This window comes from Sceloporus undulatus, chromosome 4, assembly GCF_019175285.1.
Source record: "Sceloporus undulatus isolate JIND9_A2432 ecotype Alabama chromosome 4, SceUnd_v1.1, whole genome shotgun sequence".
Taxonomy (NCBI): Eukaryota; Metazoa; Chordata; class Lepidosauria; order Squamata; family Phrynosomatidae; genus Sceloporus; species Sceloporus undulatus.
Window position 1 is genome coordinate 105,480,688 of NC_056525.1, and position 20,850 is coordinate 105,501,537.

Genomic DNA, 20,850 nt, shown 5'->3' on the forward strand with positions numbered 1-20,850 from the left:
TAATTATTCCCTTAATTTTAAGATTCTAAGAACAAGATAAAAATAACACAACCAATTGTATGAACAAACAGTACCTACTTCGTTCTTTCTAAAGGGAGAATATCAGTTGTGACAGAGAAATTCCAGAGTCATCTAATTAATTTTTATTACATTTATTACCTTCCTTTCTTGCAAGGAATTCAAAGTGGCACTCTCCTCCTCCCATTTTAGGTTCTCCTCCCATTTTATTGTCATCACTACCTGTGAAGTAGGTTGGCATACGAGACAACAACTACCTGAGCAAACACAATGAACTCAGGTTCCTTAGTGGAGACATGAGCCTGGATCTGCCATTGCAAAACCTCCATAGTTGGAGAACCAATGTTCTATACTACACAGGCTCAAACAAAAAGACAAAGATATAGATCCTGAAACAAATCAATCCTGAATTCTCCTTACAAGCCAAAATTCCTAAGCTGAGGCTGCCATATTTTGGACAGATCATGAGAAGACGTGACTCACAAGAAAAGGCAATGATGCTTGGCAAGACAGAAGGCAGTAGGAAAGGAGGAAGATTGTATTACAGCTGGATAGACTGAACTGAGAAAGCCACAGCCTTTTAGTGTGCAAGACCTGAGCATGGCTGCTGATGATAGGGTGAGTTGGAGGTCCTTCATTCATTGGATTGCCACAAGTCAAAGCTGATTTCACAGCAGTTAACAAGTCTCTACCTGCAGTGCTACAGTGTTTGATAATCTCTTCTTATAGCATATTTCTCAAATGACTAAGGCCTTATTTTTCACATTCCTTGGAATTTTACCTCCTTTCTCAATTTCTAAAAAGAATTTCCTTGCCATAACTTGAAAGATATGCTATCTAGTGAAATATTTGACTGAGGATTCATATTGTTGCTGCTTTCTCTATATGTATGTCATCAGAAACCCCAGTTTTATTTTATTGGTTGAGAGAACAGCTTGCTTTCTAGTACATGACTTCAGGGAATGTAACATTTGAACTAATGGATGAGCTATGAAATATATAGTGTGTGTTTTTCCCCCTCCTTGCAGCCTAACTAGTAAAATCTGGATATTATTTGGTGAACACATCAGGAATAGATAAAGCCACTGAGGCAGCTGTATGTTGATTTTGAACATGGCATACTTTAGAAAAATTAAATAGTCTATGGAAGTGATTCTATTTGTTTATGGATATGAGCCTTTAAAGTATCAGCCATCAAAATTCCTACTTTATTTTTTAAACCATATATTTGTATGCTAGGAGCCATGATTAAGGAGCTTATCGCTCAACATTTTAAACCGGCTCCAGCCTCAAAGCTAACCTTCCCATTCGTAGGCTCCTTCTGATTTCTTTACTGCAGTCTCCATTCTTAGAATCATAGATTCGTAGAGTTGGAAAAGACCACAAGGGCCATCCAGTCCAACCCCCTTCCATGCAGGAAATCCCAATCAAAGCATCCCCAACAGATGGCCATCCAGCCTCTGCTTGTATTTGAACCAAGGAATGGGAACTCTTTGACTGTTCCTATTTTCTCATTGCCTAGGATGAATTCTTGGAGCTCTTCTGTGGTCATTATTTTTGTTTTCTTAGCATGAAGAGGCAATAAAGAGATCTTGTAGCACCTTTGAGACTGAGAGAAAGAAGTTCGTAGCTTAAGCCTTCACAGATTTAAGTATGCAACTTTGCCTTACCCCTTTCCTAACTGAGAACCATTCTATATCTCTGTATTCTGTTCCAACAGCAGCATCTTGTTGTCTGCCTTTGCCAAAACTCTGCCTCACCCAGCACACACATAAATCCAGCAGCAGCTGGATTGAAACCCTTTAGGTCAGATGCATGTGATGAAGTAGACTTAAATTTGTGAAAGCTTAGGCTATGAACGTCTTTCTCTCAGTCTCAAAGGTGCTACAAGATCCCTTTGCATACTGGTATTCCAGACTAACATGGTTATGAATTTTATTGGGAAAAATCAGGGGGTTAAACAGCTGATTATTCTGTGCAAAACATGATAATCACATTTAAGATTTTCAAACACATTGCTATTGAAGAGGCAATAAACAGCAACAAAACATTTTTGGGATTTCCCTGTGAATGATTTGTTGCTGTTCATTGCCTCTTTATAGCCTCTTTATTGCCTCTTTAATAGCGACATTGTGTAAAAATCTGAAATGCAATAGTGCATTTTGCACGGGATAAATGGCTGTTTAAACCTGATTTTGCCCTATTTAATAATAATAATAATAATATTTATTTATTTATTTATATCTCACCTCTCCCTATGGATTGAGGCGGGTTACAGTAAAAATAAAAACAAAAACACATAGCAGAACATAATGAAACGTACACAATTCAATCCTCCACCAACATCAAAATAAAACAATGAAATTACAAGTTCAAGATTAAAATTAGTTATAAAACAATTAAAAGATGGGCAACTGGAGTAGAACAACTAGGGGCAGATGGGGTTATCTTTTAATGGGAAGTCAATCTGGGAAGACCTGCCAGAAGAGATTCATCTTGACAGCCTTTATAAAGGAGTCAAGGGTGGTAATATGATGGATCTCCTCCGGCAGGTCATTCCACAGTTTCGGAGCAGCCAATGAAAAGGTCCTCTGGGAAACCACAGTCAACCTAGTCATCTTCAGCTGGTGTAAATTCTTCCCAGAGGACCTGAGTGTGCAGGGTGGATTATAAAGGAGGAGGCACTCCTGTAAGTAATCTGGACCCAAGCCATGTAGGGCTTTAAAGGTGACAACCAACACCTTGTACTGTGCCCAGAAGCTGATGGGCAGCCAGTGGAGGGATTTTAGAATAGGTGTAATGTGGTCAAATCTGGATTTATCAGCAACCAACCTGGCTGCCATATTTTGCACCAATTGAAGCTTCCGAACCTGGCACAAGGGTAGCCCCATGTAGAGTGTGTTGTAGAAATTGAGACGCAAGGTTACTATTACTACCATTTCTAGGTCCCCCGGCTCCAGGTAGGGTCACAGCTGGCATATCAACTGAAGCTGATAGCAGGCACTTCCCTGTGATAAAGTCTTATCTCTCTGAATTTAGGGCTGCTTGTAACCAGTAATGTATTCCAGCAACACATAACTTATGCACAGCGGCTGCTGGTCTTCTTCCCTGCAGGGATCCTTTCTCATGTAGAATCTCTTGCAAAGGAACCCCTGCACATGGCAGAAGAGTCTGGGAGTGTTCAAGCCAATACACACACTCAGTTCATGTCACACAGTGGGTAACTGTGCCTCCGCATAGCCCTATATTTTGCAAGAATACATGATGTAACACAACTGTCTACAGTTCCACATTCCAGGGGAAGATGAACACTGGGGGGGGGAGGCAATTTGTCCACCATTATCTTCTCACCCAGGAAGTCTTGGCAAGCCCAGAATGTGTACTGAAAAGCAACCATCCCAAGGGCCATTTTTTCCTGAAGGTCAGAAACTTTGCTTTCTCTCTTTGTGCACCCATGTGCCTGTGCCCTAATGATGATGATGATGTGAGTGAGCCCTTGTTGGCTTGCCAACTTTTGAAACTTTGAACTTTTTTTAAAATCACTGAATCAGCAGCAACAAGCAGGTGACAGTGGCATTCTGCTTCCCATGAAGAGCTTCACCTTCAGATTTCAGCATGTCAAGTGTTTCCCCTAAAAGATGTAAATGTTCAATAACCAAGTATCTGTTCTTTGAGTGGTTAAATTCACTTTACACACTTTGATAAAGCCCTTCTTTTGCAATGTTATCCAAAGTGATAGGGGAACAGCTCTAGTAGGCAGGATGGGGAGGCCTGTAAAGCACAAAAGTCTTTCCTTTGTGCTTAGCTGGCCAACATGTTGCCTCAGCGTAAATTCTTCCACGCAGGCCCTAGAGATTTCCCTTATGGTTTCCAGTAAATGAGAAAAAAATCCATGAAAGAGTAATTTAAGCTGTGACCTTTTCAGATAGGTGGATGATGTCATTTGATTTTTGTATATGTGTGTGCAATCCAATCCATGTAAATGCACATTAGTTCAGAAGGTCTGCTCTCAAGTTAAGGCATTGGGAATACCGAACAAAAACAAAGGCAGCAAGCAGACTTCAGCTCTCATAAATTTCTGCCTTACAATTACAAAGTGACTTATTATGGAGCTTTATCAGAGGAACATTGGCTTGACCAGTTGCCTTAGTCCAAGCCATGCTGCTATATATTTAAATTTTGTTTAGAGTAAGAAAGGATCTGGTCAGTATTCTTCTTGCAGCTGACACTTTGTAATAATCTTTGTTATCCAAAATGCTTGTTTCATTCACAAGTGTCTGGCAGCAACCAGCACTTTTAAAAAATATGTTCTCCTAGCTATATTTTGAGGTTTCAATTTATAACATTTAAAAAGAGCCATCCAGTCAACATTTCGTGACTAGCTGCTTGTAAATAATTATTCTTTCCTCCCAAAGAAAAAGAAAAAAGAAAAGAAAATGGATGACACAATCTTTTAAAAACTGTGGGCCACTATATATCTTCAAGATAATGGAAAGACAAGCCTAATTCTTTGTCCTAATTTAGAGCTGAAGACAAAAACTCTGGTCTAATAAGGAAAACTTCATTGTCCTCCATGATTATTATGTATACATCTACTGCACTGTGTATAACGTTTATGAAAACATGGGTCTTTGTTTTATTAGGAAGGAAATGCTATAATTCATGGGGTTGCTGATATTAAAATGCATTAAAGTGGATTAAACAATATAAACACAGAGCCCAAACTTACTCAGAGAAGAAAATCTCCTTGAAAACTAAGTTTAGGATGACAACTCCATGCAGTTCAGTAGTGCTGAATGCAATATACCGAATTGCAAGATCCCAAAGGAAGTTGCATTGGCTGTAGTTGCACACATGATGTACAGATGTATCTCCATCAAGTGAGATGACTCTTTGCTGACAATGCATTTGGGACGTGTCTCTTCATTTTGGTTGGCTATCTTGTTCATATTTCCCAGTTACTGATTTCCTCCCCTCTCTGTTTTGCTGCACCCATGGGCTGGAATCCTGTTGAGCCACTAAACTGGCAGAATTACTCTGACAAAGGCAGCGCCAGCAGTGACAAAAAGGCCATAGGTGCAATGGCTGTGAAGGAAGTGTGGCACTGGAGAAATATGCTGCCAGCCTAGCAGTTTGAAAGCATGCAATTGCAAGTAGATAAATAGGTACCACTCCGGTGGGTACCTATTTGTGCAATCATGCTGGCCACATGATCACAGTCATCTCTGACAATGCTGGCTTTTTGGCTTAGTAATGGAGATGAGCGCCATTCCCTACAGTTGGACGTGACTTGACAACCTTGTCAACGGGCAATACCTTTATCTTCTTTAAATTATTAATTATTAATAAGTAATATGTTAATCACTAATTATTAAGTAATTAGTAACTTTATACTTAACTGTGGCTGTATCCACACTGCAGAATTAATCCAGTTTTGACACCCCTTTAACCGCCATGGCTTGATACTATGAAATTACAAGAACTGTAGTTTGTTGTGGCACCAGAGCTCTCTGATAGAGAAGGCTAAATGTCTCCCCAAACTACAGTTCCCAGAATCTCACAGCATGGCAGTTAAAGTGGTGTCAAACTGGATTATTTGTGCTGTGTAGATGCAGCCTAAGTATACTTAACTAAGTAATCGATAGAAAATTCCAGACTTCTTTCTTCCAAGTGATTGAGGGGGAATACGGTGTGAGAAGAACACCCAAATCTCGAAAAGTTTTCAAAAGCTGGCAGGTACTACAGGCTCCAAATTTAATGCTAGTCCTAAATAGATTAGACCCATTGAATCAACAGAATTTATGTAACTGTTAACTCACCAATTTCATTAATTCAATGGGTCTACTTCAGTTGAAATTAGCAATTAGATTTTGATTATGGTGAGAGTCTCTATGGGCAACTATAGAAGCAACAGCAAAATGATGAAAAAGAAGTAGGGAAACTGTTTTACAATTAAAGAAGTGCTGGTACATTCTTTTAACTACAGCTGTGTACAGCTGTAAGCAAACTGAAAGGCTGGACGAAGTGCCAAAATCTGGGGCTTGCTTTTTTCATTACTGTCCCCATAGCCACCCTCTGAAGAAGAGCCCTTGAATGCAGATACCTGTCTTGATTCACACCCATATACCAGCTCTAGTAGTTTCGTTGCCACAAGGAGTAGATTTTTCAAAGCTTTGGCACTTTAATGGCTTATTCAAGACCAGGTCATCCCAACCTATGGTAGATCAGAACAAGGATAGCTCATAGCAATATATTATTGCTAGAAAAATCCACCTTTCCCTCCTAACCCAGCTACTATGAGAACTACAACTAAGGTCAGAGGTGGCAGGGAAACTGGGGAGTGATGGCAGATGACATACTCTCCTGTTATTCCAAAACTGGAGTCATTTTGATCTTCTGAGCCTTGGCTGGTAAGACAGTAAAGATAGATATAAATCCCTTGTGGAGATATGTATCATATTCAGATCTGGAAGACAGTAATGTAACATGTTAAAGGCAAGATGCCCCACTCCTGTCTTCATATATTACAAGGGAAGCACATTCACACTTGCAACTGTCATTTTAACTTCACAGTTTTCAAGCCACTATAATGGTTAAAGAATCAGTGTTATGGAGTGGTTTGAACGCTGCAGTCAGGATTCAAACTTCTGTTCATCCATGGAAACCCACTGGGTGATCTTGGATAAGTGATACTCTGTCAGCCTAAGGGACAGGCAATGACAAACCTTCTCTGAATAAATCTTGCCAAGAACACTCTAAGTTGGAGTCACCATATATCAGAGCCAACCCAAAGGCACATAACCACAAATAATGGATATAACTTGATTTGCAGCTTGATTACATTCTTGCAGTACTATTGAGTTCAAGAATAGTTTTTAGTTCAGAAAATAAGCACTACATATTATTAATGGCCAATATAATTTTATTAAGCATGAGGGAACGAAGGTAACATGATATGGGATTATCAAAACTGTACAACTTCTCAGTTACATAAAGTGTTTTTAGAAATATACAAAATACAGAAATACAGACATATGGGGTGTTCAAACTGGCCACAGGGATTAAGCAGGCATATTTATCCTGCTCTTTAGTTTAAAAAGAACGGAAAAGAAGAAAGGACATTGGGCTCACTTTCTTTTTAAAGTATTCTGTTTTGAAAATAGCAGATTAAAGACAGTGATTTAGTTGCTTCATGAACACCCCAGGGTTGACAGACAAAACAGAACAGTTGCCTCATTTGAAAAAAGTTACTCTACTTACATGGGGCGCATATCAGTAGGTACTGCTGTTGGGCATATTCCATTTATCCTAATAGGCTTTAGCCACAGAAGCTTGCAAAGCTGATTTTTTGCACAACTCACAGAGCCCCACAGCCAACATCACTATACTGGATGTAAGATTCTGGGGACTATTCCCCCAAATAGCAAATTTTCCTAATCTGTGTATATGGCAGAAGGCCAGAACTGGATGGTGGATGCCCAGCAGCAATACCTACGTGACTGCACTTACAATCAGCAGTAGGATCTTTTTTTGAAGCATGAGGTAGATACACATCATAGAAAAGACAAAGACATACATAATCTTAAACAAATAAGGGGTTGGGGGAAGAACATACAATCTTCTCTCAAAATAGTATGCAGAATTCTGTATCAGCCCTACACAATGCATGACATTTTGACTCCTTGTGACAGCAAAGTAACTGCTGTCTGATGTGAAAATACTCAAAAGCTACTTGATTAGATAATATGTGCATATAAAAAGCTGAATGCACTGGAGTTTATGCATTTCTGAAACAAGCTGTACAGTGAGAAGTCATTTCCCCCCAAGAAATCTTAATCCTGCCTTCTCAGTTTTTGTAATTCTACTGATATAAAAGGAACAACTTCATGTGGGCAAGCAGGACTTAAATGTAAGTTAATAAGGCAAGCAAAGATGGAACGTGAAGGACTAACTCCTATAGCATAAAGCAGCAGACTGATTTGTAAATACACCTGGACAAGGAATCTAACCATTTAGGCAGTAAGATCTTTTAGTAAAAAAAGATAGGAAAAGGCATACTGAAGAAGTAGAGGGGGCGGAGTGCATTGAAGTGCATTGGTCTTTACTGTAGAAGTTTATTGGTGAAATGCCCATAGGTTTTCAGGGAGGGTATTTGAAAAGGTATCCCAAATGGTAGTGACAAAGAATGGCATTAAATGAACTTAACACCAAAATGGAGTTTATCACACAGGAGGAATTTCTCTTAATTTCGAATGAAAAGAAAGTGAGGCCAGAATGCATTCATGTGAATTAGCTAGTTCAGCGAATTTACGTGAATTCAAATTGTGTTCAAACTGACTTCCCATTGCCCAAAAATAGCTTGCCATTGCCCGAAACTGCATGTGGTAGTCTATCACGCAATAATGTTAAACCCCATGATTGCGTTCGGATTGCCATGGGATTATACTTCCAATTTCCCTTGTCTGATAAACTCCAATGAAAACATTGTTGGATCTGGTCTTTAAAGAACTCAAACATGAAATTTCTATTCTTATCAAAAACAGTGAACATTAAAATCTCCTGTTAAAACCAGAAGACCGAAAGGTAGCTGATGTAAAATTATGGTGGTTTTTTAAAAAAGTAATTGGAAGGGATAGTTGGGAAATTAAGGTCCAATCAGTCTGTACTTTTCACAGGTAAAGTGGTAGAAAACTGCATTAAAGTGAAAATTGTTGAACATTTTAAGAACAACCCTTGCCAAAAAAAAAAGTCAGTATGGCTTCTGCCTTTCAACTATTTAGGGTTCTTTGAACTGATCAAATAGCATGTGTATAGGGCTAATCCATCAGCTATTAACAGCATACATGAACATCTCAGAAGCTTTTGACAAATTCCCTCTGAAATACCAAACATGGACCATAAGCAATTCCCTTGCAAACACAATAAACATTGATTGAGATCCAGGCTTGGGACACTTGCATGGTTTTATACTTGAATGAATCAAGTCAAAGTTCTCAATGAACAAAGATACACAACATGAAATGAAACAGTATACAACATCAAACTGCACGAAAAGAAATAACTTGCAGTAAATTTTAAAATGACATAAAAATAGAGCTTACATGCAGAGTTCAATGATTTGGAAAAGATATTGTTTCAGCCTGGTGACAAAGCTATTTCTTGAGAAATTACCTTTCTTGCAATGTTCCCAGTTAATAAAAATCACTACTCATTCTAGGGACTTTTACAACTCCACTGAAATTAGCAGCAATGCCCTGGATTAAAGGGAAAGATGCTTACAGTTTATCAGTCTGACCCAATGATGGGCACAGAAGCTTTGTTGCCACACACAATATTCTCTCATTCACGACAGCTTCCATGCCCATTTCACCAATGAGATACATTGCTTCTCCACTTTGACTTTAATGGAGCAGCATCAGCAAGGTGGGCATACGCATCTCTGGATCAAGGCATGTGACCAAAATAGTGTGTATACCCCTATAAAATGTATGGGACAGCATACATATTTTTAGGTGATTATTTGAATCTGGCAGTTGCTCTATTGTCTAATTAGCCAGTAATAATTTCCCATTAACTCAAGCTGTTAATAAAGTAAGTATAATACAGTCATTATATAATAAAGTGAGCATTCTGAAGAATTCTTAATTAAGTGCATCAATGTCAATTTAGTAATTATATCTTAATCTTGAATATAAGTCTACAAAAATGTCATTTGTCTACTTGTATTTTTTAAAAAACTTATGTCTGGAGATATAAATCTAGATAGGTAAATTTTTGATAGAAATGTTGATAATGCAGCATCTCTCTCTCTCTCTTTCTCTCTCTCACAAAAATATACATTTAATTATTTTACATAAAGTTTCCAAATGTTCATCCCAACAACCAAGTTTATAATATTTACTATATCCCTCCACATTTTTTAAAAAAAAATCTGATTAAAAACAGGAAAAAGAAATAATGTACAAAATTTGAAGAATTCACAGTAACTGAAATTTAACATCTAGATAAAGCCACTTATATTTAAATATATATCTGTATCTATATATATTTATGCCCACATTTAATGTAATAAAATATAGCTATGATTGACTTAAAGACTCTAGTCTTCTTTGAAGACATTTTAAAGTTACATAGTACATTCAGCTGAAGGTTAGGCAAAGCACATTATTTTTAAATACACAGGTAGCATATTGGTTGTCCAGATAGCTCCCACTGACCCAGTCCTGCAAACACTTGAGAATGGCAGCACATTTATTTTTTATAACTAATTAGAATTTCTTCCAGATATATTCCAAATTGGCCAAGAAACTCAAATCTGCTGCACCAGTACATCTTCTCCCCTTTGCTAGCTACAGTGGTAGGGCTGGAGTGGAGCAGGGTTGGCTAAGGGGTGAAAGGCAACCAGGGAACTGGCTATGCACTGGATCAAGCATTGCCTTTGGAACTGGACTCTGTAGCTGTTCAGGTGACAACATTCATTTTCATGACTTGAACATATTTACCCATTTATATCTGCTTACCAAGTTGTTATAAAAATTTGGGAACATGATAGACTGGTTTCTGGGGGAAGGGGGGTTTCTGTCTAGCTGGCAAACCAAATTGGGTCATACTGTGGGATTGTGTTGTAGTGAAAGGGTTTGGGGGGACAGTGGGGACAGTGGGGAGGGTGAGACTACAGCAAATGCTCTGCCCATCTGCCCTTTGAACAAAACAACAGTGATGGAATGCATTCAGATCCTTCACTCTTACAGGATCCCCACTGCAGTTGTAGCACAAGTTGCAGCTAGCCTAAAGGATGGAGGGGTTTATCACACGGGAGGAATTTCTCTGAATTTCGAATGAAAAGAAAGTGGGGCCAGGCAGGAACGCATTCACATGAATTTGCTAGTTCAGCGAATTTAGTGAATTCAAATTGCTTCAAACTGACTTCCCAGTTGCTCGAAAATAGCTTCCATTGCCTGAAAATTGCATGTGGTTAGTCTATCACGCAATAACGTTAAACCCCTGATTGTGTTCGATTTCATTGGATTATACTTCCAATTTTCCTGTCTGATAAACTCCTCAGTTTTCTTTTTTATTTGGGGGGGGAGTGTTTAGACTCAGTTCAAACCATACTGAAACACTAATTTAAGGTAACAATTCTTGTTTCCTTTGTCTATGTTTCACTCCTGAATTACCACTGATTCAAATATATATAAACTGGGGGCATGGATTGAGTTGATGCCACACAGCTTGCATCTGCCCAGAAGAATATTCACACACTTATTCTTGTGCCAACAAAACTTTCCTTTCTGATATGGCAGGAAGGAATAGAAGAAAAGCAATCTCCACCGAAGGCTAAAAGAACTGTTTTTGACTGTCTGCAAAGGGAGAGCAGTGATTCTTTTATTGTTTCCAGGAGGAAGGAATCAGAAGTCCATGATTCAGTTCACAAAGTGACAACTTAATATCCCTACAGTTTCAAATTAGGTCCTTCAGTTTTCATTTGGGTGGTATTTCAGTATCAATACTAGGAGGAGCCAGGATTTCTAAAGATTATAGTGAAAATTAGTACTTGTTTGTTCTCTCTCTCTCTCTCTCTCTCTCTCTCTGCATTTCAAATGCTGCTTTGGGATATATCCAACTGCAATTTTAAGATGGCTATCAAGGAATTTGATACAAAACATACTTATAAGGAACCCTTTCATTCTGATTGATGGTGAATCATGTACTTTGCTTCTCGGTGCCTCTACTTGCTGTCACCCTCCATCTTCCAATAAAGATGTTGGAACCATAAAGAAGGAAGGCCTGGCCCAACTATTTTTGATGACAAAAAGTTAGATGTTGATAATATTCATTCATAAGGGATGAAAATCAAATAATACTACTAAAATAATTGTCTAAATTTGAAAACACTCTGGTGTTGCTTTATGAGTCACTCCCAAAATGTGGATATATCTGCATGTTCCCAAGTCAGAGATTAAAACTGCTGCATTTCATATGCCAGTCTAGAAAGACTTATAGATCTGTCAAAATCAATAAAATGAAGCTATCTGTCCTACAATGGACAGCGCTCTTAAGAACCTTGAGTCAAAAATTGAAGGCTATCTTGGCAGCCATTTTACTTTCTAGATTTTCCTTCTAATATTTGACCACTTCCACATTTGCTGAGGTACATTCAGGTATCCCAGAATATATTCAGCCATGCCACAAAGGCCACACAAAACAATGCATATGCTATATTGTAGCACACAGTTACTACTGGACACAGCTAAAGAGGGACTGCAGTATGGACATGACACTTGTAAGAAATACAGGGTTTCCTCATACACTGAAATACTGAGGGCAGACAGTGGAAATGTGCATCAAAAGCTGTGCCTAGCACTGCAGCAAATGATGAAGTTTTGAATATGGATGTGCTTATCGCTGCTGCTGTGCACTGAATAGGCTGACACCTTCTAAGCAAATTGGAAGATTACATGTAACAGGTGCTACACAGTGAATTGTATTCTAGGTAAAGAAATGAGACTAGAACTTATAAGCTAAATAAAATGGAGATGTGCATGAGGGGGGAAAATGGAACAGCACTACATGTTGAATCATGTATCCAATCAGCACTTGGCGATGTAAAAAAAAAATAAAGGCAAATTCATGATCATGAGAAATTTCTGACCCAAGACATTTTACCCCATATATACATTGCTTCAGTTTCTTGCCTGCTACTGATGGCTAAACCTGGGGAACACAGAACCAGAGGGCTGTGGGTTAGCAGGAAGAATGTTGTGCTCAAGTAAGCACAGCCATCAGAAAAATGACCAAGCAGCTACAGCAAAATGGTCAAGTACAGCTGACAAAACCCATCATCTTAATAGTTAATCACTCTGTGTTTGAAACATCCTTGTTTTGATGAGATGGAATCTCCTAACCAAAAAGTCAGGAGCTGAGGGGTGGGTGTGGGGGACAAGAAAGAAAACAAACTCTTTTCCCCAGCTTATGAGACTGAAATCCCTTTACAGACACCTTGTGTCTCCTTGACACTTGCAGAATCCCCGAACTGTGATTCTGTAGAGACAAAGCAGCATTTACGGCATAAGAAGGTGGCGATGGCGGTGGGTCTGGCTTGTGTTTCACATTGAGAGCCTGTGGACCTCTCTACACAGTCCACAGCTGTACATAAATAGTAGCTTTGTCATGTCTTAGCTTACGTGCCACAAGAGGTTCAAGGATGACACTCATCCAGGAAAAGGTGACCAATGAAGGAAATCCTTCCTCCCTAAATTGCCAAAAGAAGCCAAATCCATCAGAGCAAATGACAATAAATCAGCTCCTATGAACCTCTCCGCTCCTATGTTGCTTCAGAGACTTGCATCCTGCCCTCCGCCTGGGTTAGGCCGTGCTGTTACTGGAACAGGGAGTGCTTTGTGTGCTGCCAATGCTGTGGGCTGCGCTGCTGTTTTCAGAAGCTGGCGATGATGTGGGTACCTGCTGTCTTCCTGCTGGTTCTCCTGGAAGAGAGAAGGAGGAAATAAACAAACCAAAAGGGAGAGAGAAAAGATTCTGTGTTACAAGTAACATCTTTTACTGTTCCCTATCATTTTCTTGCTACTTCCAAAGAGAAAAATAAAAATGGTAAAGAGTACCTTCAAATAGAAATTATTTTTTTTAAAAAAAGTTTAATTTTTACAAAGATGTGTGATCATTGGAAGGACATGTCTTGTATTGGTTGTTGCTTACTCAGCAAAGTTGCCAGTTGCTGGCTAATCGGAGGATGGTGGGCATTCTTTACAGTTGTCTGTCAAGGTCCTGAAGTCCTAATAGTTCTGATGGAAGCACTTATTTTGTAGGATTTTAAGGGGAGCTATCATGCTCGAAAAACCAAGTGTTTATTCCAGCTTGTGGAGAAACCCCTCCTTTGCCTTAATATACCCATATATTATTGTCTCCCACCACTGCTCTAAGGAACACAAAGGTGGCTTTTATGCAAGGTATCTCATTTTATTCTCACAACCACCCTGTGTTAAGATGACTGCCTTAAAATTTACATAAGCAGATTTGTAGCTTACATCAGATCCCCCTGTTTGAAGTCCAACACTCTGTCCATCACATTGTATCACAGCTATTTGCTAGCTGTATTATCTAAGAGGAAGGATTCTAGCAAAGGGCCTCTGGAAGCCAGATGGTGATGAGTTAGCAATGAAAAGAAATAGAGGAGAAACTCAGTGGTCCAGTGAGAGGAACATGGCAGCCCTTTTGTTTTGTGTAAGCCATTTATTGAAGGACCAAGAAGTTGACTATTACATTCATTATTTCAGGTGAGTTCTCAGGGGTGGCATTTCAGAAATGGGCAGGGTCAAGGATCAAAGGGTAGAGCCAAACATTTCTGCATGTTTTAGTTTACACATCTTACTGTTAGTAAATAAATTTGAGAGAGGAATTTTATCTGCTGGGGTGGGGGGAACAGGACAAAGGTTGGGAAATAATCAAACAATGGTATGCTGAGATAAGAATATATACATCCAAGAAGTTGCAGAGGGCCAAGTTGGGATCCTGGAGGGCTAGATTCAGTCCCAGGACTTCAGGCTCCCCCCTCCTGGTCTAGATTGATGGAGAAATGTTAGCCAAACAAATTTCAATGAGGATTAACTGATGCAGGCAGATACATAGTCTGTTAGGTAAATGGATAGATGGGCAGATGGATGGTTGAGTTTTATCAACATGAAAACATACAATGCAAGACACACTTTCTGCAATAAGGATCAGAATATGCTTTTGCAACATAAAATGCAGCTTTAAAACACACACACACACACCACTGCAAACCAGCCAACCCTAACCTGGCGCTCTCCGGATGTGCTACGGTACAATTTGTATGGCCATGCTTGTCGAAGATGAGAGTGGTAATCCAAGCCATCTCTGGAGACAGCCTGGTTGGAAAAAGCTGTTATTTCAAGAAATACATGGCTTTCAACTGCATATTAGGATTTATCTCAACCTCCTAATGTTTCAGATTGCTTTATCATTCTCTTCTGAGTTTACCAGCTGTATGTAGATGAATCTCCATTGACAATATTGTAAAAGCCATCTCCACTGCAGCAGTGCTAAGCAAACCTCTCTTCCTTAAAAGCTGAGAATATTTAGAGGGGAAAGCTACCCTATTTCTACATGAATGCAGAGGCTGCAGTTACTTCCCTCCTTCCCTTAAGTGGGCCTCTCAAACACTCTGCCAGGAAAGCAATCTGCAAGATGTAGAACTGGCTGATATTCCTTTTTGCTGGGTCCCATTACAGCTATGCTGTCACCTTACATAGAGCTGTACAGCGACCACAGCACACCAGATATGATCTGTATACATTTTGCTCTAACTTTAGGGAAAACAGCACACGCAGCTGTCAAAGACTGGATGCCAAAAATATACTGTCTCATTTCATTTCTGCCCCCACCCCCTACTCCACACAGTTATGTCCCTTTGTCTCAGTGGCACAGACCTCTGCTGGAGTTCAAAGATTTCATCTTGCAGCCTCCTCTTCTAAGAAAAATGATTGGCTGGAGCCTGGAAAATTTCTAGGTTTTGGACTGCAGCCCAGGATTCTGGGAGCTGTAGTCCAAAAATAAAGGGGGAACTTTTCCAAGCTCTGATTGGTCACACATAAAATAAGCCTTGGAATCATAGCTCTACAGAGACTAGAGAGTTGAGCACCAACTGGCAGGAAAGGGTACAGAAATGCAGCTGTAAAGATGAGCCGCAGCTGACTAAATTCCCAAACTTTTTCCCTTCTCTGTTCTCAGCTTGCTTTACACCATCTTTCTTTTCTTTGACACCTGCTTCTTCTCAGGCACCAATTTGCTATTTGGAGCCTGGGATTTTCAAACATGCAAAGAGGGTCCAGGGAGCTTGTTGGCTTCCTAAAAGCTTTTGTAACACTGCACCGAATGCGCCTTTCCCTTGCTACTGTTCCTAGAGATAAAGACTCCTGGAAGAAAGGCCACCAAGTCCCAAGAATAATTTATTAATTTCCAGATCATCTCAGCTTTCTGACAATAACCTTTTTGCCTTTCTGGTGAAACTATCCAAGAGGTGGAAGTGGATAGACTGGCAAACACCAGAGGCATTATTAGGAATACCACCCTCTTTTCAAAATGATAGTTTTTAATAAATGTTCAAAACACATTTGACTCATGTCCCTTCACTGGGCTCATTTGTTAAGTTTGGGGTGAAGAACGTGTGGTTCTCCAGATATTTTTAGACTGCAGCTCCCACCAGCCCGAAAAACTCACAAAAAACTATGCATCACCGAGGGTTTTAGCATTCTTCCATTTGTGTGCTATAACCAGCTAAGCAACAACAATCAAGGAATTCTGCAATATGTTAAGTTACAAGCCACCCCGGTTGTGTTCCACAGAGAGGTGAGATATAAATACTGTAAATGTTGTTGTTGTTGTTGTTGTTGTTGTTGTTATTATTATTACTTATAACAGCCACAGGCAGCACCACCATTGTCCATTTAGCCTGAAAGCACTGTTAGTAGATTAAAGCCAAATTCATACTTCTTGTGCAACCTGATAGATAAGTGGACATCCTTTTAACTATATGCAAGAACCTGTTTCTGAAAACCCTTTCAATGGAACAGATGCACACAACCACTGGTATATTTTTGAAAATAATTGCTTCTCAAATACTAAAAGTTTAAAACTTTGGGAGTGAGTAAGTGGGAATTGCTTTTTAAATCTCCTATCTCCTTGTGGAAGACTCCACAATATACTGTATTCGTCCCAGTAGATCTGTGAAGTGGATTAAAGTACTAAAGTTTTCAATTTACTGATGAAAAACACAACCTGAAAGACAGTGATCTAAGTTGCCTAACATCAAAGCCCAAGAAGCAAGATCTGGAAGTGCAATTTGATACCTAGTTCTCCATATCTATAACCATAGGAGCAAATCCTTCTTTCTCAGACCAAGGTGGTAGTTTCACAAAATGGCTGCTGCATCCCATCTATAGGGCTGTAAACAAACTTTAATCCATTGGACCATAAACATCTGAGCGAAACAACATGTACTTTATTATTCACACCTAGGAAGACTGCCAGTACTGCTCCCTGTCCAGGAAGTCTGTATGCTTTGCTATCCCCTTTTGCCAAATAATTTGTTGCTTTGTCAGTTGATTTCAATCAGATTCCATTACAAAGAGTTTTTAAAATTTCCATAGTTTGGAGGGGATGTTAAACTTGTTAACTGGCAGCAGCGCCTCAAAGACAGAGGGACAATATCTTTAGACCTTAATGGGACAGGCTACACCTCTGTGTGTGTGTGCGTGCGCGCATACATTTTGGAACTCCTTGCACTGACTTTGAATTAATAACTTATCGTGTTCTTGGTCTTTTACACTTGCAAGATTTGTTCATGTATGTTAGGAGAGGGATTGAGAAAGAAACTATTTTCCTTAACCATTTGGTCTCTTAAATTAAGCAAAGTTTTTCCTTCTTAAAATAACCACATTTGAAATGTTGTGCCAGAAGAGTGTTCTAGAACACCATGAATTGTCAGAAGGGGCAAATAAATGGGTCTGACAGCAAATCAAGCCTGAACATTCCCTACAAGCAAAACTGGCAAACTGAGGCTATCGTACTTTGAGACACTATGGCCTGTTACAGACAGGCCAAAATAAAGCTGCTTCGAGTCACTTTGGAGGAATGGTATTTCAATGATGCATGCGTCCTTAGAGTCCAAAAGCCTCACCAAAGCTGCACTCCAGTCCTTAGAACTGGAATGTGCCTTTGGTGCGGCTTTTGGACTCTTAGAACACATGCATCATTGAAATACCATACCTCCAAAGTGACTCGAAGCAGCTTTATTTTGGCCTGTCTGTAACAGGCCTATGATTCACTGCAAAAAGTGATAATGCTAAGTAAAGATGAAGGCAGTAAATGAAGAGGGAGACTGCACCACATGAGCCAGAGTTTGCAAAATCTGAGCAGGGCTATTGATGACTGGGGCTCTTGAAAGTCTCTTATTCATAGGGTCATAATAAGGTGAAGCCAACCTAATGGCAATTTGCACACCTAATTTCATATCATGTACAAATCCTAATAGCCAGCAATATGCCAATAAACAAACAAACCAGCCATAAATGGGGGAGGCTATCCATCAGAGACCACCAGTTACTGAAATGGCTTGTGATCAGATCAAATGGGACACAGTTACATAGCATATGTCTTCCTGTCCTAATGTAGATGTTTTCCCCATGGATTTTATGTACACTATGGTTAGGGAATGAGTGGCATCAAACATACTTAAGAGAGAAAAAGGTGTATAATAAACACAAGGAAATCATCTTTGGAGAGGGTTATGGTTATCTCATCTCAACTCTCATGGTTATCCCGGGATGCTCAGCTTTTAGCAAAGGATGTTACGAACCTGTACTGACTTTGCAGTTTTAAAAATACTTGTGCCTATACAGAAGCATATATCTTAAGAGTGAAAACTGATCATGTGGGTGGGTGGGTAGGAACATGAAAACACTGCATTTACTAAGACAGATACCAAATATACCAAATATACAATGAGATCTCTGCTTAAACTTCTAGGGAAAATGTCTGAATTCTGCTGCAGTCCTTAGTTATTCTTATACTGTTTTTAAAAGCATTACATAGAAAGACAAAACAGCTCAACTAGTAAACCCAGCAAGCATTTGTTTATTTTATCAGTTGCATTTGTATCTTGTTTTCCTGCCAACTAATTCAAGGAGTTACGTAGTGTTATCCAGTGTTTCCCTCACAAGAAGCCTGTGAGGTAAATTAGGCTGAGAGACAACAGCCATGTTTGGATGACAAAATCCTATGTTTAACAAGCCAGGATTACATGTGAGCTGCACACATTGCCATACAGCCTTCATTTTGTATGAGAAAAGAAACAACCCAGGAAGCTGCAGTGAACCATAGTGAAAGGCTCTGAGCTTAGTGGGAGAGCACATGCTTTGTGTATGGAAAACATCAGGCTCATTTGTTGGTGTTTCCAGGAAGGGCCTCAAAAATGTCTGTCTGGAATCCTGCAGAACAAATGCCCAGATAAAGCTGAGCTGTGGTCAGCCATGTTCTGATGTCGGATAAGACAACTTCCTGTGTAATCCCTGAACCATGAAAATGAAACCAGGAAACTAAGAATAGCTTCTAAACAAGCTAGCATATGAAACACTTGGTTTTTGTTTCCTGGCTTGCTTGGCAGACATTAACCATATGTTGAAGTTCAGATGTAACAAGAAACTATGGTCAACTAAGGCTTCCTGATGTCTTCCCTCACTTAAGCAAAGGGAAAAGCACACAGAAGTAAAATGGCAATGGAGATTATCACATAGGGAAATGGACATCTTTGTCCCGACCTTATCGCATGAAGGACTTTCATACAATGTCACACTTATCCAGTCATTATCCTGACAATGAAGTACAACTTACAAAGTCGCACTGATCCTATCATTGTTGTGTCAGTGAGGTGGAATTGTCCCATCATTTCCCTTCATTTTTCATTAACGGAATAGCCCATCAAAACTGGTGACAGGATAATTCCATTTGGCTGACAGGATAATCATCGGATAAGTGCAATGTGTATGATATTCTTTTGTGCCATCATGATAAGGACAGGAGAGCAATCCACTTCACTCCTGTACCCCATCTAATAATCTCCTGTGTGTTGGTGATATGATTTTTTTTGAACCTTGTTGTTTGTTTTTGTTGTTGTGTGCCTTCAAGTCGTTTCCAAGTTCTGCAGACCCTATCAGGTTTTTTTTAAGCAAGTTTCTTCAAAGCGGGTTTGTCATTGTCAACCTCTGAGGCTGAGAGTGTGTGGCTTACCCAAGTTGACCCAGTGGGTTTACATGGCTGAGGTGGGATTCAAACCTTTGAACCTACTCAGCTGAATTCGTGGCTGAAAAAAGAGAGGGAAACCTAGGTGTACTAAGTCCAAGCACTAAGTTCCAACTAGAAATAAATGTGCCATTTTATTTATTCAGGAAAACCAGATGACATGGTTTCTCAAAAATGGGTCAACATGATTGTTCCCCAATGTTTAAAATGCTCCAAGCACCTGTTGTTGTTGTTGTTTTCCCCATTCCTCTCACTCATGTACAAACAAAATAAGTCAGGAAAGCTGTCTAGAGCTATTCTTTATTCAGCTTTGCCCAAGAGAAGGGACATCCATTGGGGTGGGGGGTGGGCGGGCAAGGGAACATGGCAACTTCATGATAAAGATGAGTCTTTGAAGGGAAGCTCATGTGTTGCATTTTTTTTAATGGAGTTAGGTTTAGTGCTGTAGTCAGATTAAGAGTTTTCTTCTTAAATTATATTACAGTGATGACATGGTAATAAGGCTTTGCAACTGCGTAAAATAGCATGCTAGGGCCTACAGTACATCTCAGTATACTCAGTGTTCCTCATACCTGGCCGCATCTGCACTGCAGAATTAATGCAGTTTGATACCAATTTAACTGCCATGGCTCAATGCTATGGAATTATGGGATCTGTAGTTTTGTGATATATTTAGCCTTCTCAGGGAGCTCTGGTGCCATAACAAACTATGAATCCCAGGATTCCATAGGATGGAGCCATGACAGTTAAATATTAAAATGTGGGGGGCAGTAAGATTTCTTGACAGTAATTGGCTTCACGATCTGAAATATACTAATTTGTAGACAATGGGTTTTCCACATTTTACTTTCTGTTCCATTCAGGATATACATTTAAAAAACCGAGAGCCATCCTGGTGTAGTGGTTTGAGCATTGGACTTTGACTCTGGAAATAAGGAGTCAATTTCCTGCTCTGCCATGGAAACCCACTGAGTGACCCTGAGTGAGTCACACACTCTC

General features: G+C 39.6%; 1 protein-coding gene across 3 annotated transcripts in view; it reads right to left on the reverse strand.

Annotated features, from left to right (window-relative positions):
* Positions 1-11,278: 11,278 nt before the first annotated feature.
* Positions 11,279-20,850, reverse strand: part of TGFBR3 (transforming growth factor beta receptor 3) — a 172,230-nt gene continuing 162,658 nt past the window's right edge. For all 3 annotated transcript variants that reach the window (XM_042463506.1, XM_042463505.1, XM_042463507.1), the window contains one exon: positions 11,279-13,502. In XM_042463506.1, the coding sequence (XP_042319440.1) occupies positions 13,384-13,502 (119 nt within the window). In that variant the 3' untranslated portion in view covers positions 11,279-13,383. The remainder of the gene's footprint in view (positions 13,503-20,850) is intronic.